The sequence below is a fragment of the Pituophis catenifer genome, unplaced genomic scaffold (genome assembly GCF_029215685.1).
Source record: "Pituophis catenifer annectens isolate HBS135680 unplaced genomic scaffold, rPitCat1.0.hap2 SCAF_4, whole genome shotgun sequence".
Lineage (NCBI taxonomy): Eukaryota > Metazoa > Chordata > Lepidosauria > Squamata > Colubridae > Pituophis > Pituophis catenifer.
In genome coordinates, this window is record NW_027256884.1 from 32,094,254 (window position 1) to 32,121,862 (window position 27,609).

A 27,609-nucleotide genomic window follows, 5' to 3' on the forward strand; every position below is an offset into this window, starting at 1 on the left:
ATATTTATCTTGAAAGACTACTTTCCTAAAAGATTTGTGTTCTGTTTGGTTACTGGAACGATTTTTTCTTGAATTGTCTTCTGCTATCAATTTGTTAGATAGACTTTCTATTGATAAATATCCCAAATTAATGGTATCTAAGTGTGACATAAAGCTATCCCATGATGGATCAAGTGAATTGATAATAACACTTTTCATAGTTTGATCTGAAATCACTTCCCCCCTCAATTGCAGCTCAGCTCTTATTTTGTTTAGATTTATCAAATGTTCACTTATAGAAACCCCTGGTTTCACTCTAGAAGAAAAGAAATCCTTAGACATTCTTGTGGTTGTGGCTACGCTATCGCTGTGAAATAGATTAAACATGCATTGAATTATTTCTGATACAGTTAGGTTTGGTTTGATGCTATGATACATTGCAGGAGACACGCTAGAAATTATTATGAAAAATGCTCTATGATGTAAACAGTCTATTTTTAAAGTCCAAGGTCTTCTTGGAGGACTAGTTATAAAGAATAGTAAATTTTCTTTCATAAAAATAACCTGAAGCTGTTGGTACCACTCTTGTAAATTAATGCCATCAACTCTAAGTTTTGGGAAGTCACTGGGTAAGTTCCCCACATTATTTTGTCCATTACTTACAACCTGAGGCAGTCCGTGGTCTCTCAAGTGCAGGAAATTACAGAACGGCATTGGGATGCTTGTAACGAGTCTGCGCGGTTCTCTGGCCAGTTCAAGTCTTTCGGGGCCGTCTACGAAGTTTTGCACATGCGCGTTGCTCATTTCTTCTTTGGCGCCGTTGTGGAAGGTTCTCTCCATTTCAGCTCTCTCGATCCGCTCCTCTTCAGATGAGTCGGTCTCTGGCTCGGTTTTTGGGGCTTTGGTGATGGCGACGGTTCTTCTCTTTCTCTTGTGTGCGCTGGCACTCGATTCTGTCTGCGGTGTAGGACGTAATCGGCATGGCTCTCTGGGCTCGGGTGTCGTCGTTTTCGAAGTCAGGATGGGAGCGTGCAGGTCTTGAGTTGTCGGTTTGATTTCTTGCTTCTTCGTTGATGTCTTTGAGATTTTCAATCTTGGCCCAAAAGCAGCAAAAAGCGTTTTCATTGCTGACTTTACTTGAGACTTTGTTAAATCGTCTTCACTTTCTGATTTTGGTTCATCTGAAGAGTTTGAGACTTCTTTTTCACTTTCTTCGTCTGATAGCGTTTTTCGCGCCAGAAATTTTGAACTGGGCGTTTTGATTGGCTCTGCTTCACTCTCTTTTGAAGTTCGTTGAAACCAAGATGGCTGCCGTTCAAAATTTCGCGCGAGGTCACATCTTTTCTTTTTTACAACTATTTTCTCAGTAGTCATTTCACTCACAGTTTTTTGATCTTTGGGTTTTTCTTTAATGACGTTTTTCTCTCTCGCTGCTCCGCTGTTCCTCAGCATCTCCTGGAGGTCCGCGATGAGGCTTTCATCATTCTTTTGGCTTTTTAGTATCTTTAATATCTCTGACCTGAGTTCGTTATTTTCTATCTCAATTTCTTCCTGGTCGTTGTTTTCACTCATCAGTTCTTCTTCTTCAGTGGTGTATTCTTCGGATTCTCTCGAAATCGCATTAGTGGATTCGTTAATCATCTCTTGATCAGTTTCTATTTCTTTGCTGTAGACCCTGGTGTTGGGCCTATCTTTCTTGGACATTTTTAATTACTTATTGAGTCAATTAACCATCCTCTGCTACCAGCTTGTTGCAATATTTTCAGGATCAGACTCAATAAAGATAATAGAAGTTATAGATTTAAATATATCTCTCTTTAATCATAATAGGCATTCTATATTCGCTGAATATTCAAGATAGAAGCAAGGAAAATGGGGAGGATGGCTCCTTTTATATACAAGGGGTGGAGCCAGGAATGGGAGTGGTAAATTATGAATACATTAAAGTCCAAAGAATAAGTTAACCCCTGATGTTCCATATATACATTATTTACACATTAGAGAATAAGGCATTTACATCTGACATTAACTACTGCAGTGATTCACTTAACAAATATGGCAAGAAAAGTTGTAAAACCGGCAAAACTCAGTGAGCAGATTTCTCACTTAGCAACATCAATTTTGGGTTCAATTGTGGTTGTAAGTTGAGGACTACCTGTACTGCAGTTTTATTGATTCCAAGAATCTTCATATTGCCTGCCACTTGGAAGTATCTTGTGCATCCTTGCTTCTTTCAGGCCTAAAAAGATCTAAATGGCTTAATTCGCTACACTAGAATATGGCATTTCCCCATTCAAACAATAATCTTGTGATTGTGGGGTCATAGGTGCTCTCTGTGCTTGGTGTTTTTTTTGCAGACATTTCATTACCAAACTAGATAACATTATCAGTGCTAGAAGGGAGTGCAATCTACCACTAATGATATTTATTACCTTGTTTGATAATGAAGCCACAAAGGATCCCACAGTACAACCCTGAGCTGCAAGTATTCTCTTCTATCAATAATCTTCTGATTACATGAATTTGTCAAAATATAAGTGAGTCTGGTTATTGAAACTTTGTAGCCCCTTTTTATAATAAAATAAAATGTATTTGTTTGCTGCAAAACTACAGATTTGCACATGAAAACTAGTAAAGCCTATTAGAGTTCTTTCTTTAACCAATAGTAATCAGAATGAGTTACTTTTTAACTGTCCAGAATTTTAATGTGCTGCAATCAGTACAAAACCCTTCTTAAAAGTTTGTTCTTTATAAGAATGAGAGAATATTATGTTGCCATCTGGTGGATTTATTTTGCAATAATAGCAAGTGTCCATAAATAACTCCCACCCACCCTTTTCTACAACATCTCTTGTAAGGGTTCCCAAAATTTCTTAGTTCACATTGCTGTCAGTTGTCTCAGTGATTTTTTCACAGCACCCCAACAGGTTCCTAAACTGTTGACTGGGGAATTCTGGGAGTTGAAGTTCACAGGTCTTAAAATGACCAAGTATGGACAGCCCTGATCTGCAGCATAAAACAAAATGGAAATTTGAGTCAGTGAAGTGCAGGCATCATGCTAATTGGTGATTTTGTTTTAGGAAAAAATGTTTTTAAAAATCAGGTTTTATCTAGCTTGTTTATCCCATGCCCATTCTTTCTTTAACCTATTAATATATTTTAGAAAAGCCAATGGCTTCAGGAAAAAAAAGTGTTATCACTTTTCCTACCTTTGTCTAAATTGTACCTTTGTCTAAAGGTACAATTTCCTTCATAAATAATAAGGTAGTAGGAAGATTAATTTAAATAATATATAACCCGTATCAATTGAATTAGCAAATTGCTTTAAAGGAAAATGTTCCATGTATTTTCTCGTTTTTACTGGTGCTGATAATACAAAATCCTTGTAAATTATTTTTAATATTTCTTTTCTTAGTGAGTCATTAATCTGAGCAACGGTAGCTTTTAAAAACATTAACTGAGTTAATTTACCAGTAACAGTATTTCAAACTGCAAATGTAATTTTTCTTTAAAATATTTAGTCTGCTTTGTTCATTCTATTTTATTGGGGATAGATTAAGTTTTAAAGCAGAATGTTCTCTAGTTTAAATGTAAAAACTGTGTGGGATGTTGACTGTTCTTTTGCTTTGATTCATAACCTATCTTGAAGTAGGCGGTACTTTTTACTAGCTTCCTTTCGCCTAAATGAAAGCAGCTATTAAGTGCGAAGCCCAGCATTCCAATTAAAAATAGGCAATCATTAACAAGCAAGAACGTTGGCCTTTGCTTAGACAATGGACAAGTTAATACAAACAGACTGTAAATTGCAATTTATAACTGGAAGACAAAGGGGATCAGAATGTTTAAAATCTGAAAGTTCTACCTTCCTAATGACGTCCTGGTGATGCTAATCAAAGCCAGTGCAGCTGTTGCAGTATTTCTTCTTCCTTAAGAAATGGAAACAGAAGCTATGGAGAGCACAGGAAAACTACCAGTAGAAGATAATGTCACTTGGACTGTGTGTAAAATTCCATGCATGATGCAGGTGATGTCCATTAAAGTATTTTCTAGAACCATCATCATCTAGGCAGAAATTGGGGAGCTTCTTTCTTTCAAGTGCAACATTCCTTCCTTCAGCCAAAATGTGGATACTCTTAAAATTAACACAAAATGGGGGATACCATTATCTCAGGGATAAAGTCATTTTTTTCTTCACTCTGAAATGAAGATATTGCCTTTCATTTTCCTCAAACAGCAAGCAATGGAAGAGGAAACTACTCTTACCAGAAACCTGAACTGAAGGTTTGAAATTAAGCCCAGGTGACATGCAATTTTAGAGCTATGATGCTTCACCCTTGATCTTGTTGGAAGAAATATCCATCTGGTTCAGTTCCAAGTGGGGAGAAAGACACTGGAAACATGGAGGCTGATTGGAAAGATGATTTATTGAGGGGCAGGATCACATGGGTTTGAAGTCCTGGGCAGCTGACCACATGGAGTGGAGACTGAGAGTTATTTATACCCTCTCTTGGGCCTTGCCCTTGAGCTTCCTGTTTCTGTGGCAAGAGCATGTATTCTATTGATTGCTGTAGTCAGACTTCCATGTGACCATGTGGGGTCAGTTTGTCTGAATCAACTTTGAAGCCTGCTGGGTGATGAAATGAAGAGGCTTGTGTTCTGAAAGGGTGTTGGGCCATTCCTATTGTGTCTTAATGGCTTTCCTGGTTTGGATCTTGAGTGAGGGCTGACCCTACCATTCTGCCTTGTTCAAAATATCCTGTCTTGAATGGATTAGAAAATCTGCAATTTTAAAAGCTGGCCTCATCTTACTATCTGCTTGGGGGCAGGGAACTGTGGCTCTGAGTTTCTGTCTCCTTAAAATTTCTCTTTCTCCTTTAGGGGAAATATAATATTCTGCCTTTTTAATATTTCCTAAAATATTTCATTCTTCTAGGATAGGGGTAGGTGCTAACTGTCTACAATCTGAAAAAGAATGGAGCTTTATATAGTTCTGTATGAAAAGTACTAGATTATTTTTGGTGCATAATATATTACCATATTTAATGCTAAAATATACAGATAAAGCATTGCAAATTGTATATATATTCACTGTTTACGAGATATGAAAAATTAAATCTTGTATCAATTAAACCAAAGTATCTAAATTACTAGACTCTTTCATCTCAATTTCAGTATTATTCTTTGATTTAATCCTGACCTGGTTTTTATATTTTATAACCAGCAAAATAACACTGAAATGATGTTTACAGATGTAGATGTTTCACTTTCTATCAAATGTATTTTAATTAACAGACTGTAGCTATTGCGCATTATTGTTACTTGATAGATTGAAGTATAATTTCATGTTGATTTTCTCACACACCTAGGCTCAAAGAGTCTGTGCCTGGAATATGTACCCCAAAAGCATATTCATACTTAAGAAGTCAAATTAAAATGTATAGGGTCAAAACTAAATGAGAAAATCTCTCAGCATTTTAAGGGTCTCTGCCCAAGGTATATGTGTTAAAATGATGGCATCTAAAAAATGGATAAAATAGCAGGATGGTCTTTGCCACAAGGTAGCAATGGCTAAAGTCTGCAAGAATAAAAGTGTGTAGAGCAGCTAGTCAATTTGCGTTTTCTGATCTCTTCCTTGGTTTTTTGCCCAGCAGGTCCTGTTACTTCCTCTAGAGGGCACACATGCTCTAATATGCAACATAGTTTTAAAATGTTATGTCCTGTTCAGACTGAAATTAAATAGGTTAAAAACTTGAGTTTTATGTATATAAAAAGAATTAAATTGGCTAATTTTGGAGCTGATGTGGCAATAATAGCAACTTGACCATGCAGCAGCCTTAGTAGCTGAAGTCTTCAGGTTAGCAGGTGCTATTAGTAGTAGAATGGTGCTTATCTGGGAGCTAAACACCCACTGTAATGTCCCATATTGTGCCAGCAGATCTACCAATCTATTTTTTGCACACATAGCCTAAAAAGGGACAGACACTAGGAAGCCCAGAGATTAACTGGAATATCTGGAAGGAATTATCAAAGTTGTAATAATATTGACACACATAAAGCCTTTCTTTTGTCAGCAATAGTAGTTGTTGATTAAAGTACTTTAAGAATCCTCGGCCCAATTACTCAATCTTTGGAAGGGTGTGAATTTACTGAGTAAAAGGGACAAACAAGAGCCAAAGTGGGTAGTAAGGAGTAATTTCATCCATTTGGCTTCTGGAACACTAATATTTGTGGCTGACCACACCTGTCATGTGAGAATAACTGTCACATGTCTCAAACGTGCAATGTAGTTTGAGAAGTTGAACAGAATATGCTTTATGAACAGTGAGAGTCTTAATTCTCGATGGTGTAAATCAACTTTAGTTCCATCATCCATTGTGGCTCTGGTAGAGCATGTCTGTTTTTATCTTTAAGCTTGAATTTAACTCTATGATCTTTCATCATGCTTTTTGCATAACTATACACAACATGGTTAATGCCACGTTGCATTCATTTCCATATAATTTAGTCAATGATTGTATCCTGTTTCTTTGTTTCTCTCAATTTCTTTGTATGTTCTGAACATCCAAATCTTGCTCTCCGATATTTTACAAAGGAAATGCCCAATATCATATTCATGGAAGTTGTCTACCAAACTGCATGGAAATTACAGTGTTCCTGTTAAAAACCTGTCCGTGTTTTTAATATCACACAACAAATCTGAAATATGAAAGAATCACTTTCTAAATAAAAGGCACTGAGGACTTACACACCAGAGGTGGGTTTCATCAGGTTCTGACCAGTTCTGGAGAACCGGTAGTGGAAATTAGAGCCTTGATAGTACAGTGGTTTATGCACCCTGTTATTAACACAGCTGCCTGCAATTTCTGCTGGTTCGAATCTCTCCAAGGCTCAAGGTTGACTCAGCCTTCCATCCTTTCTAAGGTAGGTGAAATGAGGACCCAGTTTGTGGGGGCAATAAGATGACTTTGTATAAAATATACAAAAGTATGAAGGCTATTGCTTAACGTATTGTAAGCCGCCCTGAGTCTCCAGAGAAGGGCGGCATATAAATCAAATTAAAAAAAAAAATTTTTTTTTTTTGAGTAGTTTGGAAAACCGGTGGTAAAAATTCTGACTGGCTCTGCCCCCATCTATTCTCTGCCTCCCAAGTCCCAGCTGATCGGGAGGAAATGAGGATTTTGCAGTATCCTTCCCCTGCCACGCCCACCAAGCCATGCCATGCCCACCAAGCCACACCCACAGAACTGGTAGTAAAAATTTTTGAAACCCATCACTGTTACACACCCATGTATATTTTTTCATAATTAGAAATGTTCATGGAAACTACACAGTGATTCTTCCAAGGAATCTGAGGTGAAACTTGTTTGTCACTCAAAGACTGAACTGAACCATCTACTCTTTAAGCCATTAAAACAATGGCCATGTCAGGTTTTGTTTCTTAGCCAAGCCTAATTCCATTCAAGGACATAGAGATATTTATGGTTACTTAATATAGTATCATAACTTCATTTTCAATGTGAAGAGATTTCATTTTTATAATTCAAAAACTAAGAATCTATTAAACCAAAATAAAATAGAATAACTAATAATAGACATTGATAATCGAGCACTTTAAAGTTTGGCTTTCGTATATGATGCGGTTAGGTTTATTTCTATTTTATCTCACTTCTTTTATAATTGCTGTAGTTTTATATTTTTGCTTTGTAAACATTAAAATATCTCAGTCAACACTCCAAGGCATAATAGTGGTATAACAAAAACAGCTACGATGCAATTACATCTGGTATTGTTAACTGTTTTCTTTAATTGGCATCTGTTATGTTGACTATAGATTTAAGTTTCAGTAATCATAGATTTCTAACATATTTGATTAGTCTTCTACAATTTCCCAAAGCCAAAAAAGGGGTCAGTGTTAGTTCTGATGCATAAGATCAGGTCTTCCAAAATAACTTGGTAATAGGGAAATTTATATAATTGTACTCTAGATTTTACCAGACTGCTACCTTAAGAATGTGTTGTACACCCTCATCATGTTTTGTGAGTTGAAAAGCACTGTGATAGAGAAGATTGGCATGCTCAGAAACAAATAACGAGAATGTAAAAATTCAACATTGAGAGCTTGCTATCTTTCTGTGGTGGGCCAAAAGCAGAAACTAACCTTTTGGGGTTTTTTTATCTGCTTTGGCAGGTAATGGTTTCTATAAAATTTAAAGTTCCCTTGATGTCATAGCATAAGAGATGTTATCTTACATAGATTAAAACACTACTAATTCCCAAAGGGCTTAAGGGAAGATTTCAAACCACCAAACATTTCAGAAAAATAACTTGAGGGCAGATTCCATGGTATTTTTCTCTTCTCGGATGCTACTCTGTCAATGAGAAGAATTCTTAATTCCTGCCCCTCCTGTGTCAAACCACCCTCAGAACTGCTCCAGAGATTTGGAAGAATTTGAGAAGGGAGAAGGGTAATGAACCAATTCATTATGCCATTAAGTAGTAGTGGCATAGAACAGTCATCTTAAAACTATTCCTTTCTTTTCTAGATTCAGAAATCTGATCTAAATATGTATTCCAAACATTAATGCATGATCCGTTTTACTTCTGTTTTAGACATGCACACACTTATTTTCCAAAAATAGAATTTCCTGACCAAACTGGAGGCTTTTAAGAAGAGATTGGACAGTCACTTGTCCAGAATGGTATAAGGTCTCTTGCTTGAGCAGGGGGTTGGACTAGAAGACCTCCAAGGCCCCTTCCAACTCTTGTTATTCTGTTCTGTTAAATTGAGTCAATGCTATAATTAATATCCAAGCAAATCAGTGTATGCTGAAGAGGAAATAGTTGACAAAGTTCAAAATTATCTGGATTGTATCTGGATGTCACTTAAAACCTCCCAGAGCTTAGCTGCAGAGGAGAAGTAAAGATAGATCTGTATTGTAACCAGTGGTGGGATTCAGCCAGTTCGCACCACTTTGGGAGAAACGGTTGTTAACTTTCTGAGCAGTTTGGCAAACTGGTTTTGGGGAGAAATCATTAGGGCAGAGAACCGGTTGTTAAATTACTTGAATCCCATCACTGATTGTAACTTAAAGCACATTTTTAATTCTTTATTTTTCTTCTTTTCCTTCTTCTAGGAACCCAGGCCTTTGTATACTAAAAGGTGCCAGTATTATACAAGTGGAATTGGATACTTATTTGATGCCTACCAGACAGAGGTAAGCTATTATTGTTAGATTAAGATCTAGCTTTGTACAGTACATGGAAAGGTGACTTACAAGGTGACTGTTTTTTAATCTCAGCACTCGCTGGAGGTTTATTTTCTGTATTTTGGCAGCAAAGAAATGCTATTGTATGTGTGGCAAGAATATTTGCTTTGGAACAGAAGTTCATTCCATTCTTGTTACATAAATGATTTGTTGGAAAATGCCATTGCTCTTTTCCTGCGGATGTTTGTGCGGAATGACATTCGGTCAGATGTACCCAAGTTACCTTAATTGCTGATGATTTATATTGGCCTCCAAACTTCAACTTTTAATTGTAATAACCTGACAAAATTCAAGAATGTCTGCAGATTGTATCTGGAGTTCTTCTGGTCTTCAGCCAAAGACAGGCGCACTCAGGCATAATCCTGGGGCTGAAGTAACATTTTGGTTCCTGTTACTCTCAGGAGTTTTTTGTTGTTGTTTTGTTTTGGCAGCATATACTTCCAGCCTATTGAATAAAAAGAGCATCCGCGTAAACAAAACAAAAATAGGATGTGTGTGTGTGTGTGTGTGTGTGGGGATACAACCCCAAGAGAGAATCTAAACTTAACTTATTCAATGAACTGCTGTTTTCTGAGAAATAAAATTAAGGCCTCTTTAACATGTTTACGGGGGACACGGAGCTTGTCAATCAGAAAGGTCGGCAGTTCAGTGGTTCGAATCCCTAGCACTGCGTAACGGTGTGAGCTCCCGTTACTTGTCCCAGCTTCTTTGGATGTTAAGTGAATTTCATTGTATTGGTATACTGTGTATACAGGTACAATGACAATAAAGTAGTAGTAGTAGTAGTAGTAGTAGTAGTAGTAGTAATTATTATTATTATTATTATTATTATTATTATTATTATTATTAGTTAATCTTTAGTGAGATTCACAGCCTTTGAGGCTGGTTAATAGCTCAGCAGCTCGAGTCCTAACCAAGGACCTAGGAACTGTTAAGGTATCGTCGGAGGATGTAAGCTGTTCTGAGTAAGGTGGTTTTTTGTAGAGTCAAAATGTTCAAGTCCGGCAAATTTAGAATTTCTAAATTATTATTATTCTGCCAACCTAGCAGTTTGAAAGCATGTAAAAAATGCAAGTAGAAAAATAGCAACCATCTTTGGTGGGAAGGTAACAGCGTTCCGTGCGCCTTCGGCGTTTAGTCAGGTGAGCCACATGACCACGGAGACGTCTTCAGACAGCGCTGGCTCTTCGGCTTTGAAACGGAAATGAGCACTGCCCCCTAGAGTCAGGAACGACTAGCATATATGTGCGAGGGGAACGTTTACCTTTAACATGTTTGCATATTTTTCAGCTACTTTGAACAACACATTCTGCTTCTGCTACTATTGGCAAAAGCAAGGGAATTCTATATATATATATATTGATGCTTTATGCTCTGGCTGCACCCTGCTTCTGAAGTTTGTTTGCTTGTATTTTGCCTTTATTCTTTTTACAAATACCTCAAGGTTCACCATTTGCCTCTCCTCTACAAGATGCTTCACTGGCCCCTGTTCAAAGCAACTTTGATCTCTAGCAGTTTTAGGATTTTTACTTATTCAGGCAGTTTTTTGTTCCATGCTTAATTACCCAGCAAATATGGAAACCAGTGCAATGAACAGTATCTGCCATCCTGAAAATTGACAATTTTCCTTACATTCCTACCCATTTTGGCTGGACAGCCAAGTGGCTTTTGTCTCAGGAGCCCTGAACTCTGACATCAATTCTCAGGACATATTTGAAGATTCACCATCATTGCTCATAATTTTCTCACACTCTAAAACATGCAGGATTGCCAAAAAATAAATAAATAAATAAAAATCAAGATGGTGGCTCCAACAATCTGATGAATGCATTATCAGTTTTTCTGTGCCTTGTCTGGACATCACAACTACCATCTTGCCTTTTTTTTTTTTTAACTATAGCTTGCAGACAGTCCTGGCATCTTTGAAAAGCAATTACATAGATTCATTCTAATTTGCTCATCCCTGTGCAATTCATTTATGTTATTAATTTTTCATGTGGAATTTGAGGTTTTGCACATCTGTCTTAGTCTATTAGCCTCACAGAATTGTCACACAGAATTGATTTTGCAGTGTCTGTGAAATGTGCTGTTTTCAAAGCTAGTGTTGCAAAATGGGGATTGTAGAAGGAGATAATAGAAAGCAAATAAAGCAGAACTGAAAATGCAAATAATGCATATTGCAAAGCTCCAGATATGCACCATTGCATGTTCTTTTTGTTTCTTGGGACTTACAGGAATCATAATACTTAATAATAGCAAAACTTTAGACCTTACAAGGGTAACCTCAGTAGGAGCCCAGCTGAATTTCTATCAAATGAAGAAGGAACCTAATCCAAATCTGAAACAACAATGAAAAATGAAATGAAATCTTATTGCTCTGAAAACAATTGCTGCTTCCCAATCATGTTTCAGAAAACAGAGACTACTTCCAATCTTGGATCAATTCTAGGAAAAAATGAGGAGGGGGGAGGATTCCATTCCTGGAAAAATGATTATCTTTCCCTTTTTTTTTTTTTTTTTTTTTAATTTGATTTATATGCCGCCCTTCTCCGGAGACTCAGGGCGGCTTACAGTGCGTTAAGCAATAGCCTTCATCCTTTTGTATATTTATACAAAGTCAGCTTATTGCCCCCACAAACTGGGTCCTCATTTAACCTACCTTAGAAAGGATGGAAGGCTGAGTCAACCTTGAGCCTTGGAGAGATTCGAACCAGCAGTAAATTGCAGGCAGCTGTGTTAATAACAGGGTGCTTTAAACCACCTTTACTGATGAGGCTAGGTTTTCCAGAGTTGAAAACTAATGTAAAAACAATGGATCAAAGAAAATAGGCATCTCAGAGCAGCTCAGAGCTAGGCTACATTTATCCCTTCCCACTGATTGAAATCAGGTGACTTAAAAACAACAACCAGAAGCTGTAAATTCTCCTCCTTCCTCATTTCTTTCCTATTGTTTCTCCCACCAACAAGGTTCTTAGCTGCATCCTTGCTCCATCTATGAAACATCTCTGGGGTTTAGGATTGTCTGGCCAGCATTGCTGATTATTATATCTGAGTTGTGAAATAAAATATTATAGTTTTCATTCTTCCTATCATTTTTTTCCTTCCTAAAAAACAAGGGTACATGATAATAAATTACTTAATGGCATCGGCTCTTCGAATTGAATGGGCCAAGCCCTGTCAAGGCAAGATCCAGCTGAAAGCATCCCTAAAAGATGGCAATTTAGCATTCAATAGTTCAATAATTGGGAGCCCAACCTTTTCCTAGATAGCTTATTATCACACAGATTTCAGTGGATCAAAGTTCCCTTATCCTCAGTATATCATACAGATATATAAAATATCTTAGAACACCTTTATTCATCGACAGTCAGTTTGGTGTAGTCTTAAGACAGTATTTCTCAACCTTAGCAACCAAGAATTCTGGAAGTTGAAAACCAGTCATTTTAGAATTGCTAAGAATGACAAATGCTGAGTTAAGGCATCAGGCTAGAAACAGGGGCTGTGAATTCTAGTCTTGTCTCTCATTCCTAAGAAGGAGGTAATAGCAAACCGCTTCTGCAATCTTGCCAAGGAAACTGCAGAGACTAGCCCAGGCAGTCACCAAGATACAAGAATATCTCAAAAACACACTCACCTATTAACAGCCTCTTCTACATGTTCTCGGCATTGCCATGCTGTTGGTAAATATTATAAATTATGTCCTCAGGGACAGTAGCAGCCATCCATGCAAACATGTTGGGGAGTTACAGTTCAACCAGAGAGAAACAGGAAAATCATCTAAGAATCCAGATTGTCCTCCACCCTGCCTTTTCATCAGTTATATGTGATACATTAGTGAGGCCCTGGTGACTAGCCTAGCTAGGTTTGCTCATCTTGGAAGGATATTACCTGGTGGGACGAGGAAGGAATTTCTTTGGGGCAATTTCTTTGGAATTTCAGTGAAGGCCTTTCTGTTCTGGTGAAGTGCAACCCTATTCAAGCAGCCTGAAAGCAAATTTGGCAGTACTTTTTTTCTAATCTTCCAGTGGCTCCTGGTTGCTCATCCATATAAGAAGAGGTTCAGCAATAATCTGGCACAATGGGTGGCACTAATAATTATCAGTTGCCTTCTCTTTACAGGTGACCTGTTATGCCTTAAATAACAAATGCCAGCTGAAAGTGAAAAGTAACACCTGTTACTGCTGTGATTTATATAACTGTGAAAAGTAAGTATCTCTTAGACCAGGGTTAGAGATCCCAACCCCTGATCCATGGACGGTAGCAGTTCATGGCCCATTGGGAACTGGACCACTCAAGTGGCGGGCTTCATTTGCACATGCACAATGAAGTTTCATTTGCACATGCATAGGAGCTACGTCCATGGAGCCAGAAAGGTTGAGGACCACTGCCTTAGATCAACCCTATCACAGGGTAGCTGTGGAGGGGGAGAAGGGAACTTTGTTGTATGTTGCCCAGAGTAACTTTTTGTGAAATGTATGGCCATATAAATTTGCTAGCGAGCAAGCGAGTGAGAGAGAGAGAAAGAGAGATGATAGATAGATAGATAGATAGATAGATAGATAGATAGATAGATAGATAGATTGATACCGAGGTGGTATATAGCCGGTTCAGACTGGTTCAAGCAAACCGGTTGTTAAATTTTTGCGCAGTTCGGAGAACCGGCTAATCACACCACTGGCTGGCCCTGCCCCGTCCACCCCTCCCCTCCCAGTCACTCTTTATGTCACCTTGCCTGCCTTGGTCCAACATAGCAGCTGCTGTTCTCTGGCTCGCTCGCTAGCTCACTTACCTTGACCACGTGGCCCCCACAGCCCAGCCCATCTGCCTGCCTTCACACTGGCCTTCCACGCAGCCCAGCTCCCTTCCGAGCCTTCCTTCACCATTCTCTGCTGCCTCCCATGTGGCCCAGCTACCTGCCTGCCTGGTGAGCCTTCCTTCGCCTCTTTGCCGGCGTGAACGGCCTGTTACAGGGCCTTCCAAGGGCTCCCCCGGCCTGTTATGGGCCAAAATGGAGGGTCCCTGGGCCTGATCCAGCCGTCCCAGGCCCCATTTGAGCTTCCCTAGGCCTCCCCCGGCTTGTTACAGGTTGAATGGAGGGTCCCTGGGGCCGATCCAGCCCTCCCCACCCCATTTGCCATGGCTTTACTGTACTTATTTTTTGAAGAGCTGCAGAAGAGACTGACCCACATGGCAGAGAAACCAAAGTCTTTTATTCAGAAGCCAGTAAAGCTGTAAGAACACGAAATGTAAGGAAAGCAACTTTTCTCAACTGAATAAAAGACTTCGGCTTCTCTGCCAAGTTTGGGCCCAGTCTGCTTGCTGCTGACTGGCTAGTTCGAATGAACAGCTTCAAGGATTGGGGCATGGCAGCCAATCAACAAGGGCCTTGTAGTACAGCCCAATGAGACAAAGGATAAGGATAAGGATAATTTTATTTCTATACCACCCCTCTCCCGAGGGACTCGGGGCGGTATACAGCCAGGTAAAACACAATACAAATATCACAATTTAAATTTAAAAATTCTTAAAAGTATTACATTTAAGGCCAAAATTAGCTAAAAAACCCAAAAAATTTAAGAACTCCGAATTTAAAAATCAATTATGAAGCTAGCACTGTCTGTCTGTCGGAAGAGCAGGGTCTTAAGAGCACAGCGGAAAACTCGGAGATCAGAGATCTTGAGTATGTCCGGGGGCAGTTCATTCCAAATGGTAGGGGCTCCCACAGAGGAGGCTCTCCCCCTGGGTGCCGCCAGTTGACATAATTTGGCCGACGGCGGCACCCTGAGGAGTCCTTCTCTGTGGAAGCGAACTGGTCGGTGGGAGGCTATGGTGCCAGAAGGCGGTCTCTAAGTACCCAGGTCCTGAGCCATGGAGCGGTTTAAAGGTGGTAACTAACACCTTGAATCACACCCAGAAGACCACTGGGAGCCAGTGCAGCTCGTGCAGGAGAGGTGTTACATGGGCGCAATGAGTTGTACCCATAATTACCCGCGTGGCCGTATTCTGGACCAGTTGGAGCCTCCGAGTGCTCTTCAAGGGGAGCCCCAAAGGAAGCAAGCTGCTCGTTGGTTGGCTGCTGTTGCTACCTCAATCCCTGAAGTTGGCTCCAAGCAAAAGTCTTTTACTCAGAAGTTGGTGAAAATGTTTTCGTTAGATTTCACATTCTTACAGCTTTGCCATCATCTGAATAAAACACTTTGGCTTCTCTGCCAGTGGGTCAGCCTCTTCTGGACCTCGAGATTTTCAAAAAGTAAGTAATCCATGGGAAATGGGGTGGGGAGCAGTAAGTGGAATCTGAGATGCTAGCAAAGCAGTCTGTGGAGACCCAGCAGGGCAGGATGGGGTGGGGGAAGCAATTGTGGGGACCTCAGGTATCTCAGTGGATTGGGGGATGCCTTGGATGGTCTGCTCCAGCAATAGGCCCCACATGCTGTTCCTTAGCCTGAGATATCTCATGTGCATTTAAAGACCTGCGCATTTGATTAACAAATGCATTGGGGAAAACAGGGAGTGGTCATGTTCATTTAATGTGATTGATTCAATCAAACGAATACTCAGATTACAAATGTAATTGGCAGGCTCTATTATATTTGTAGCTGGAGGATTACCTGTATAATGAGAATGAGGGAGGGTCTCAGGGAAATCCTGCCTTAGCACCACATGAGTTCTGTGTCACGCCCACCCTGGCCATGACCACCTAGTCACATGACCACCCAGCCACGCCTACCAAGCTGGTCATTAGAGCAGAGAACCAGTTGTTAAATTATTTGAATCCCACGGATGGATGGATGGATGGATGGATGGATGGATGGATGGATGGATAGATACATAGATAGATACATAGATAGATAGATTCCTAATTCCTAAGTCTCAACTCAGATATTTGACAGTAGTAAGTGCTCATGAGAAAAAGAGAAGCCACTGCCACTGCCTACTTAATCCTAATCCTAACCTAACCCTGGATTTATAAGGTTTTTGATAGACTCCAAGGAGAAATAAAATTTGGCCCAAGGACATCAACTGAATGGATGAGCCCCATTCAGGTTCTTTATTAAGACTTATCCTCTCTTCTTGCTCTGTAATCATAGTCCTTTTCAAACAAATGCCTTGTTTAATAGTATCATTCATTTATTTTTGCACTTGTAGTCAAATACTTGTTAATAGGTAGGTAACAACTAAAAGCATAGATACACCATGTTTAAACCCTCCTATCCCCTGAACCTTATTTATGAGGCATGTCTTAAAACATTAATCTCAAGGATGAACTTAAAATTGTTCATGAAATATAGAGGTAATGATTTCAGATTTTAAAAATAATGGATTACTTTTCACAAAAATCCCTTATAAGATTTTTAACAAGTCATCAGGATATGGTATTACACCTTAATTGCCATTTATTAATTGTATTAATTGCATTAATTAATTGCATTATTTTCAGGAGTTTTCTAGATTGGGTGAAAATAAAATTAAGTTGATGCATTTCACCATATCTGGTTTTTAGAGTTGTTCATTCCCATCTTTCATAAGGCACCAGGCTAGAGAGCAGGAGACTATGAATTAAAGTTCCTTCTTAGCCACCAAAATCAACTGAGTGCTTTTGGGCCCAATCCACTTCTCAGGGTTGCTGGGAAAATAGAAGGAAGAAAGTGTGTTGGATATATTTGTCACTTTGAGTTATTTGTAAAAATAATAAAGACATGAACAAATAATATAAATAAATAAGTACCGTATTTTTCAGACTATAAGACACACTCCCCCCCCAAAAAAGTGGGTGGAAATGTCTGTGCGTCTTATAGAGTAAATGTTGCCAAAGCCCTGCCCACCCGCCAGCCACCACCCTTCGGCCTCTGCCTCCCAGCAATTTGCCCCTTTGCAACAAACAGCAAACACCCTGGTCAGCTTCAGCACAGCCTGATTTAGCACGAGCAGCTGATTGGCAGTTGGATCTACCTCCCAGAATACCACCGATCAGCTGTTCCAGGCTGCGGAGATTGCCGCCACCCATCGCCGCCTCCGCACATGCCATTTTCTCCCTCCACGTGCCCTATTTTCTGTCTCCACGCTTCCCATTTTTGGTCTGTTCCAGGTGGTGGGGATAGGTGGCAGCGGCAGTGATTGCCTGGAACAGGATGAAAATGGGACGCGCAGAGGCCAAAAATGGGACACGCGGAGGGCAAAATGGGATGTGTGGAGGCGGGGATAGGTGGCAGCGGTGATGGGTGGTGACCGTGTTGATGGGTGCAGCCATCCCCACAGCCTGGAACAGCTGATTTGTAGTATTCTGGCAGATCCAACCGCCAATCAGCTACCTGTGCTAAATCAGGCTGTGCTGAAGCTGACCAGGCTGTTTCCTGTTTGCTGCAAGGAGGCAAATTGATGGAAGGCAGAGGCAGATTTTTTTTTCTTGTTTTCCTCCCCAAAAGCTAGAGGCGTCTTATAATCTGGAGTGTTTTATAGCCCGAAAAATACGGTAAGTAAGTAAGTAAGTAAGTAAGTAAGTAAGTAAGTAAGTGTAAGTAAGAATTCCCTTGTATTGTAACATTTTTGTTACAATAATAGTTTATACATTTATTTACTTATCCAATATACATGGCCACTAAATTACTCAGGGGAGCGAACAAAGTTAGAATAAAACAAAAACAATTATAAACCTTACAAAAGGCAAAATACACAGTGTTTGAGCAACACGAACTAAAATCACGAGCATAACCAATACGCTGATCCCTGCACCCTGTAAACCCCAGGCATAGAAACATGTCTTCAGAGCATTCAGAGAGGCCAGCAGGGCTGGGGCCATCCTCATCTCCTGGATGCAACCCCAGAAAAGATGTGTCTTCTAGGCTCACCAACTAGCATCCTCTATTCAATGAGAGCTGAAGCAGGTCCATCCTGCCTGACCGGATCAGATGAATAGAAACAATTGAGGAGAGATGGTTCCTCAAACAACCCAGTCCCAATCCACAAAGAGGTTTAAAAGTGACAACCAGTACCTTGAATAACACCTGGAAGCACATTGGCAACCACTGTAGTTCACAGAGTATTGGGGTCCATGTACTGAATAACTGGCAGCATTTACTACTCGCACTGCTGCATTCTGAACCAGCTGAAACTTCCAAATGCTCTTCAAAGACAGCCCTGGGTAAAGCGCATTCCCGTCATCCAGAAAAGAGGCCAGAAGAACATAATGGTAACAAGGATTTAACTATACAATGTTTCCCAGTGTAAAATATGGACTTTTTTAAAAAAAATGTACCCTGTTCTAAAATGTACCCTGTTCAGACTACCCTGAAAGTAAGTCCTAGCTTGATTTTTACACATGTGCCCAATATAAGCCCTACCCCCCCAAAAATAAGCCCTAATTAAGATCCCACCCACTCGAAAATGCTCGGGTAAAAATTAAGCTAGGGTGGGGATGGGGGAGTGGAGCTGCCCTACTACTTACCTTTGGACAGTTGTAGCCAGGCCTACACACCCTGACACCTGCCTCACCAGCCCATTTCTTCTGCAACCGGCAAGGCTAGCAAGACTTTCCTGAAAGCCTCTGTAGCTGATACAAAGCTCCGGATTGATTCAGAGCTCTGTTATTAGCCGCAGAGGCCTTCAGGAAAGCCTTACTGGCCACAGAAGAAGTTCCTGAAGACCTCTGACAGAGAAAAGGAGGCCGGGGTTGACGCACGCAAGTGAGGTTAGTCAGTGGATGACATCCCCCGAAAATAAGAACTGGTGCCTTTTTTGCTGAAAAAAAAAAAATAAGACAGGGTCTTATTTTCGGGAAAACATGGTATTCCTCCTTAAAAATACAAATGTTTTCACATTCTTAATACCAGCACCTTGCTAGAGTTTTTAATCTTGCCAATTTACCCAGACAGTTATTGTTAAGGGGAAGGGGGCAGGAAAAGAAAGAGTTAATACATTCTGATAGATGTGATTTCAAAGGAAGAAATACTATAAGAGAGAAGGGACAAAGTTGGAATGGCACCATATAGCTTTCCATCAGGTGTTAAAGCTCTGATATCCTGTTTCCAGCTCAGAACACTCTACCAGCTATTATGAATTCCTTGGAGTGAGCAGCTGCCAGGATGTGGTTCACCTCTATCGATTGCTTTGGTCATCCACCATCTTAAACATCATTGGTTTGTTCCTTGGCATAATCACAGCAGCCATACTTGGAGCCTTTAAAGATGTGGTAAGTCTTGCCTGCTATTAATGGACATTAATCCATGCTAGCATGTTAATGTTGTCCTGGCAAAATAAAATACAAATAAGCAGTACTTTGGACTTGAACCCAGAGTATAAATGGATGTCCTAAATTTATACTTATACGTCCCTCCTTAGAGGCCTGTTTTCCTGGGACGGCTGAAGTGACCAAGGAAAAATATGTGTTTGAATTAAATAGTTGCTGATGGTATGTTCTCACAGCTCAGAATTACCTTATAGTGTCCTGGAGGGACTCTAAATATAAATCCACTTTAAAATCTAATCCTGGTGACCATGGATAGACTGTGTTCCAGGGGTGGGTTCTACTTACCTTTACTACCGGTTCACAATGGGGCCACACATGCGCAGAAGCTTCCTGATGATGTCCGGGTTGGTGGGCGGAGCCTTCCACTGGTTTTACTACCGGTTCTTGCAAACCGGTCCGAACCAGGGGCAACCCACCACTGCTGTGTTCATATAGTTTTTTTGTCAACAATGTCTATGTGATTGGCCATTACTTTCTTCAAGGACATTACCTTTTTGAGTCACTTCCTTGTGTTCTGGATGCATAAAAACAATTTCTAAGGACAGGTTTTATGGGATACTTCATAGATCTGATTAATTGGCATGAAACCAAAACCAACTGAAGCAAGATTCACTTTCTGTCTGTCACTGATTAAATAGCTAATAGTATCACTTATAATTTGACTAATGAAAAAGTACAATTTGAGATAAGTCTTGTCATTTTATGACAGCCTAGAGATGCTGCATATGTATTGCCATTAATCTCTGCATCAGTGCTTAATTTAGAATTTGCAGGATGGATAACTAAGAATGAAAACATTAAGGGACATGTCAGGACAATAATAAATCTTGAAAAAAAAGTTTAATAATAATTTTTCCTGAATATACTCACAGCATTTGAGGTCAAGGATTTGACCCCAAACAGTCAAGTGAGCCCAAATGGAAGAGAAGGTTTCTGGAATTCAAATCACAAAGAAACTGTGTAAAGGGACAAAGCATATAGCCACCCCATCCCCACCCCCACTTCTCCTTCCTTTCTAATGCTCATCCCAGGGCTGGGATAATTAATAAGAAGACAATTAGTTTGTACATTCATTGGAGAGAAAGGGATTACAAGAGAGTAAGCAGGCACATAGTGAGGAATACACCTTGAAAGCAATGTGCTACTGCTGTCCTTTGCCTGGTTGTTTTCTGTGAGTAGCTTAGGAGGCCAAAGAAAGCATTAGTGTGAAACTGACTAGGGTCTTGTCCATTTCAGATAGCAGCACAAAGTGTGGGGGGGGAGTCTATTCAACTAATTAAGGTTTTCAGAGCTGAGTGTCTTGCGCTTAGCATTTTTTAGGGAAATGCTATCCTGTAAAGAAAAGCTGGTTAGAAAGCATTAGCTTGTTTAAGCAGTCTCTGCTGGGAGGGCAGGGTATGAAAAAACAGGTCAGGTACAAGACAGTGCATTAGATTTATATTATATCTTCCCTCCAACTTTAACTCAACCCCAGAAGGTTGATTGTGGGGAGATCTAGGCAGCAGCCCAAAGTTAGCCACTAAGCTTCCTAGTGCACTGGGGAGAGTGGTCCTAGCTTAGCCTCTGAATGGCAACATATTGCTGGTCGAGACCTTGAATTTACAATGTCTATGCATTGGGGAATCAGTAGATTCCAATATATCTCATGTATAGCAAAGGTCCTTACAGCTCATTTTCCCCAGAAGAATTTATGGTTCAGTTAGCAAACTGAGAATGTGGCAATGTAATTAGTTCAGGAACTGTAAAATGAAAAAAAATTCAAAATGAAAAACAAATGTCAGCTTCCTTGCTTGATTAAAATAACCTAGCTTGCTGCAGTATGTTTACAATTCCTAGGTTTTTCTGTTTACAATAATTTTCACCTAATCATCTTAGTTAAATCTCACAAAGCTGCTTATCTAGATTTCATGCAATTGAGAAAGCATTCCTCTGTTTTACCTTGAATAGGACTATCATATCTGAGTTGCCAAAATCTTAATGCATCCTACATAGTGGAAAATTAGAGTTTTCTCTGTTGGTTTGCTGCCTTTTATGGATGTCCAGATTTTTTTGCAGCTCAGATAGACTAAATCTATTTTTATTTAATATACTAGTGACTTATCAATTGAAACTGCACTAAATATTCTTCACTTCAGTTTCTTTGAAAAACTCCAACATTTTTAGTGCTTTGGGGCATTGCCTTTTTTAAAGAAATAATTCTAAGGAATTGTAATAAGCACATGCCATTGTCTAATAGGGCTGTGCAGCATTTGGAATTTGAAATCTACTACAGACTTCTATCCAGCTGTCATCTTTGTATACATATGCTATAATTTATAATGTGTTCTCTGCTCGTCATATTTTTTAAAAATAGCTTTTATTAAAAGACTTTTATTAAAAAAAGTTGCATGTACAATAAGAAATACATTCAAACATATAGTGAAGTAAATGTGAAAAAGAAAAGACCAATACAAATGGGCATAGAAAAATGAAAAGAATGGAAAAGAGCAGAAAAGATTAATATATACTTGTATATATTAATATATATTAAGTTTTATTAATATATAAAACTTCTGATCTTCCTCTTGGCAGTTTTACATGCAATTCTAATCAAATTTAAGATTGCATCATAATTCTCTGCTGGTCATAAAGTTTTATCCTCCATGGAATATGCCTGGGTTGCTATTTTTTAGAATGGACTGTGCCAACAATGTAATTAACATGGATGGTGGGATGTAGTTAGGATAATCTTGGAACTTTTGGTTGGCATTGCATACTGAGTGATCAGACTTCACTTTTATTTAAAAGTTTGACAGTGTTATACTAACTGCTCATGTTAATTAATGTGGACAATTTTATTTTATTAAGTATTTATATTTGCAAACGGGGCCGGGAAATAAATGATTGTTTAGGAGACACAAATCAAGATTTGCTAGGCAACTGAAAGAAAGGCAACTTAAAGCAGTCATGCAGTGCTGAGTTGGACTTTTTATATAAAAATCTACTCTTGGCAGAAAGCAACTGCCAAATCCCCCCGCCCCCGTGTAATATCCAAGTCTGACGGCTACTATAGTTAACCTGGAATACTGCAGTTGCAATTCCCTAACCTATGCTTGAAGCATTGTCTTAAAAGAATGTTTCTTCTTGTCCGAATGAATAGAATACAAAAAACTGGATTATACTAGAAACAAACGTTCAAAAGACAACTGAAGGAAACAGAATTTTTCTGCTAGATGTTGGCCTAAAGAACCCTCTAGCTCATTGTTCCTCAACCTTGGCAGCCTTACGATGGTGGACTTCAGAATTCCCCTCCCAATCTTAAAGCTATCTAGTTTTGCTCTAACACTTTGCTGCCCTGTAGTGTTGTATGGATTCTTCCAGCCTTAGAAAAGAGAACTTGCTAGCTCATTTTACAAGCTCCAAATAAAAACAGGCTTGTTGCCAAAACAGTGGACTTTTAAACGAGGTAAAAAAAAGATTGATTTCTCTTTTTAAAAAGCTTTCATTTGCCCATCTATACAAATGGAATGGCATATTATTTGGGGAGGGGTGATTAATGTATCAAGGGAAAAAGTATTCAGCATTGAAATCAGACTTGGAGAGGAAGTAAAATTGATTCATCTCTTGCCATTGCAGGTGCCTGTTTCCCAAATTGCCTTCAGCTCTGCTCCGCCACCACAGATCCTTTACAATCCTGCTCAGCAGATCTTGACATATGCTGGATTTTGTCCTTCAGCAGCTTCTGTTCCTCATTATCCTTCCTATCATCTGCCCCTTCAGGTAGAGTACACGAGGTGTGCCAATACATCTGGCATTCACACTGCCATCCTGGATTGCTTTTATAATGGGGAATTTTGTGTGTGAATCTATGGGTGCATATTGGCTACTCTAATCCAAGCCTGTGCGATGAATACCAAGTGGACAAAAGAGCATATTTTCGTGTGTGTGTGTTAGGAGGAATATCTATTGCTACCACAGCTTAACATTTATATTAGCATTTCTCAAGCTTAATAATTTGAATAGACTGGCTGGTAATTCTAGGAACTGAAGTCCTCACATCTTAAAAGTTGCCACTTTTGATAAACACTGATTTATAAGGTCAACAGAAATGGGTTTGTGCAGACAAAGAATCAAAACAAAGCAGATAAATCAGAGTTTTGTTGATATTGAAAGCTAACACAGACAATGTTTACAGATTGTGTTAAGCCAAGAGTTACTTTACCAATGGTCCTTGGACAAAGCAAGAACAAGCAGAGTCAATCCTGCAGATAAGCACAAGCTTGTTTGTTTGCTTTATTGCTTCTGGCAACAGACAAAGAATTGGGCCAAGGACTAAACTAACCAGAAGCTTGGGATTCTGGATTTAAATATCACAACAAGATATAATTAAAATAACCAAAGAGTTACCCACTTAAAAAGTATTTTCAAACTGTGGTTCGTTATATATAAATGTGTCTCAATTCTTCCTTTTGTTTGGCTGGATTCTTATATCATCACTACACCAAAATAAATTAAAAAAAAAACATTATGGTTTAGGCTTGAGAATGATGTAGGTTGAAGTAGGTCAAGTGCATGTGTGCGTGTAAAACTTTGCAGTGGCAAATCCAGAATTTGGGGCTTAGAAATTATGAAGTTTATCAACAAACATTTACTGTTTTACACTTAAGCTTCATTGCAAGCTTTTTCTTTGTCTTGGTGCAGCCTACCGGCAATTTCCCAACATCTTCGTCTACTGATGTATCTTTAGCTGATGACCCCCAGCCACCTTCTCAGGCCAGCTGTAACCATGGGGTGCCTCCTAATGCTCCTCCATTATACACACCAGCCTATTACTTGTCAGGTGAAAAGCCTCCACCGTACGTACCATAGCCAATAGATTATTATCCACCTGTTTTTGAAAAGTAAAATAGCTTTGGCAGTGAGAACAATGTGTGCTGACTAGGTTAGCTTCCATTCATTAATGTCATTTTGTGTGGCATTGTATTTCACCATTTTAAATCTCAGTGTCAGAATGGAAAATGGGCAGCATAAATGTAAGCAAATAATTCATGAAATCAATGTCAATTGGCTACAATTAGCAATATCAAGTGATTTCTTTTTCACCCCAACAAAGATATCTTCTCTGGCAGAGTCACAATTAATTGCATTTGAGATTTATGTCTGGTTAAATTTAAGATAATGTTTTAAAAATAGTATGACTTAACTCTTATTTACTAAGGAAAATCCTTAAACTGCTCTACATCTCATATAACTTCTATTAAACACTCATAATTAATCAAATCTGCCAGAAAAATGGCATTTATTTTCATATGGATCTTTCAGTAACTGTCATTTGTGTTTTTCCTATATATTTGTATGCAATTGGTGACCTGAGATTTGTATTACAATATCCTGAGAAGAGCAGAATCCCAAAATTATAATGCAATCTGAGATAGGCATTCAGTTACTTTTCCTTTAAAATGTGGACCAAACCAAACTGCCCAATTTTCCTGAGGCAGAACCATATTGAGTTGTATTCAGGATCAGGTATAATAATAAATAAGGTTAGTCAAAACTAAAATAATATCCCTACAGTCACTCACATAGGTTAGCAATTCAGATACACATTTGTTTCATATGTGGTTTAACTCTCAAACAACCCCCATCCATCTTTTCTATAGGAATGCAAGGTTTATTGATCTTTTCATTTTATTATGTAAAATCAACAATTTGGTGATTTATTTTATCTCCAGTGAAAATTTACCTAACTATTTCTGAGCATATATATATAGCCAACTGTGTTAGGGTCATCAGAGATGTCTCTCTGTTTTTCTGCTTATTCAGTATCTTCTTTTGGGTAAAGATGTCTTCCAAAAGATTGTGGTAGTTATTTTACAATAAAATATTATGTACATATTTTTCATATTTTCAGGGTATGCATTTTATCAAATGGAGGGATAAATAATCTAATCTAGTATGATCTAGGTTCTTCCCCTTCCCACCCTACGGTACTATATTGAAATATGGACTATATTTTAAATATTTGGATTTGTTCTCCTTGTCTGAATAGTTTGTGCTGTCTAGGACTTAAATAAAGTTATTGCTTTCTGCAAACTGCAGGTTCAGCCAATTAATAATTGGGCAGAAGAAAGGGCATTGTAAAAGGAATCTGTTGGGAAAGAGGAGGATTTGGGGTTCACCAATTGTTCCAAAAAGGCTGGACAGAGTTCTTTCTCTCCATTGCCTGTTCCTAGCTTAAAAACACTCATGTTGTCAAAGTCTCAGAAGGCCATGGGAGATACAGCAATAGTAGGGTTTTGTTGTCTTCCAGTCAATTATGTCCGATTCTCAGAAACTTCCTGGACAAGTTCCTGCAGTTTTCTGGGAAAGGTTTTTTTTTTCAGAAGTGGTTTGCCATTTCCTAGGGCTGAGAAAAACCAACTGGCTCTTGATGACCGAGCAGGCTTCGTGCCTGAGCCAAACTAGAATTCACAGTCTCCCAGTTTCCAGCCCAATGCCTTAACCGGTACAACTCTCCTAGAAGATTATTAGGGCTTGCAAAATCCTCTTTTATTCCATTATCCACAACAAACAGAGAAAATATATGCACAATCTGAAATAAAAAGGATTGGTCTTGGGGAAAAAATTACTTAAAATCAGAACAAATAAATGTATTATATTCCCCAAATATCCTATAGTCAGTATTACCAGCCATTCTTCCTATATTATTATATATTTATAATCTAATAACATTTCTCTGAACAGGCTAAATGAGGAGAGATATATGCTTGTCACTTTTTTAAAAAAAATTTGCATAACAACTTCGCACCATAATTTAAACACATATTTTAAAGCTTAAAAAACACTTATCATCTGACAGTGTTTCTCAACCTTATGAACTTTATGATGTGTGGACATCAACTTCCAGAATTCCACAGCCACTTGGCTAAGGAATTCTGGGAGTTAAAGTCCACACATCTGAAAGTTTACAAAGTTGAGAAAAACTGATCTATGATATCCAGTCAATTCTGAACCTTATATAATTCATTACAGCCAAGAATATTTATAAACAAGAAAATGTTGTTTTTCTTGATTGCTAGAAAACAACCAAGCTCAGAGAGAAGTAAGGACTGCTCATTTCAACCGTGAACTACAAATATTCTATTAGTTCTAAACATGCTTGATCTAGTATAATGAGGATTCTGAGATTTGTTCTTTAAAGCAGGGGTCACCAACCTTTCGGACCTCAGGGACCACTAAATTCATAATTTTAAATCCCTTGGACCACTAATATGATCTGCCTAATGATCGGCTGGATGGGCGTGACTGGGTGGTCATGGCCAACTTGATGTCACTTGCATCAAGGTGTGCCTCACTGGCCTCTACTCGCCCCTCCCCTCCCAGCCACTCCTCACCTGCCCGCCTGGGCTCCTTAGAGCCCCAACAGGAAGCAGTTGTTGGAGCTAAGCAGCCATCACAAGAAAGAGTTGTCAAAATAGCTGGCTCAGTTCAAATTGGATCTGGCCGAGAAGAAGGTTCAGCAGAAACACCTCACTGAGGACTACGAGCATAGGCTTTCTAAGCAGAGGGAAGACCTGCACGAGTACAAGGCGAGGTACTGGCGCCTGGACGCTCAGTGGGCTGAGATGGTCAGCCAGTTCCAGGCCATGAGGCAGTCCCACTGGAACACGGTCCTCCAGCTCTTTGCCACCAGCAGCACTTCCCTCCAGCCTTGGTCCAAAGCCCCGCACCAGACCCCAAGTCGGAATTTCTGCCCCCCTCCAACCCACACAAAAAGACCCCAAAGACTCTCTGCAGCAACACAAATGTTCACTGCACATATCCGGCCCAGGGGCCATAGTTTGAGGACCCCTGATTTAATGCAATATAAAAAATGAAATAATTTTTCTGCAGACCACCAAAATTTTCTCACGGACCACCATTGGTCCACGGACCACCAGTTGTTGACCACTGCTTTAAAGTATCTGCTTTAATTTTTAGCTGAGTAACAATTCCGTTGCATGAAAGGGCAGTGGAAATATTTTTAGAATGAAGTAATTTGGGACAATTAAAACTATTTTATAAATAAATAATTTTGTGCTTTAAGATATTTCTGACCACACTGAACAAACCAATATAAAGGGAAACTTCCATTCCTAGACA

At 39.2% G+C, this 27,609-nt stretch overlaps 1 protein-coding gene across 1 annotated transcript in view; it reads left to right on the forward strand.

Moving 5' to 3' along the window:
* The window catches only part of TMEM255B (transmembrane protein 255B), a 55,525-nt gene extending 31,189 nt beyond the window's left edge, over positions 1-24,336 (forward strand). Inside the window, exons 5-9 of the mRNA XM_070943402.1 lie at positions 9,114-9,194; positions 13,365-13,450; positions 19,272-19,431; positions 23,104-23,247; positions 24,169-24,336. Of these exons, the coding sequence (XP_070799503.1) occupies positions 9,114-9,194; positions 13,365-13,450; positions 19,272-19,431; positions 23,104-23,247; positions 24,169-24,336 (639 nt within the window). The remainder of the gene's footprint in view (positions 1-9,113; positions 9,195-13,364; positions 13,451-19,271; positions 19,432-23,103; positions 23,248-24,168) is intronic.
* Positions 24,337-27,609: the final 3,273 nt, after the last annotated feature.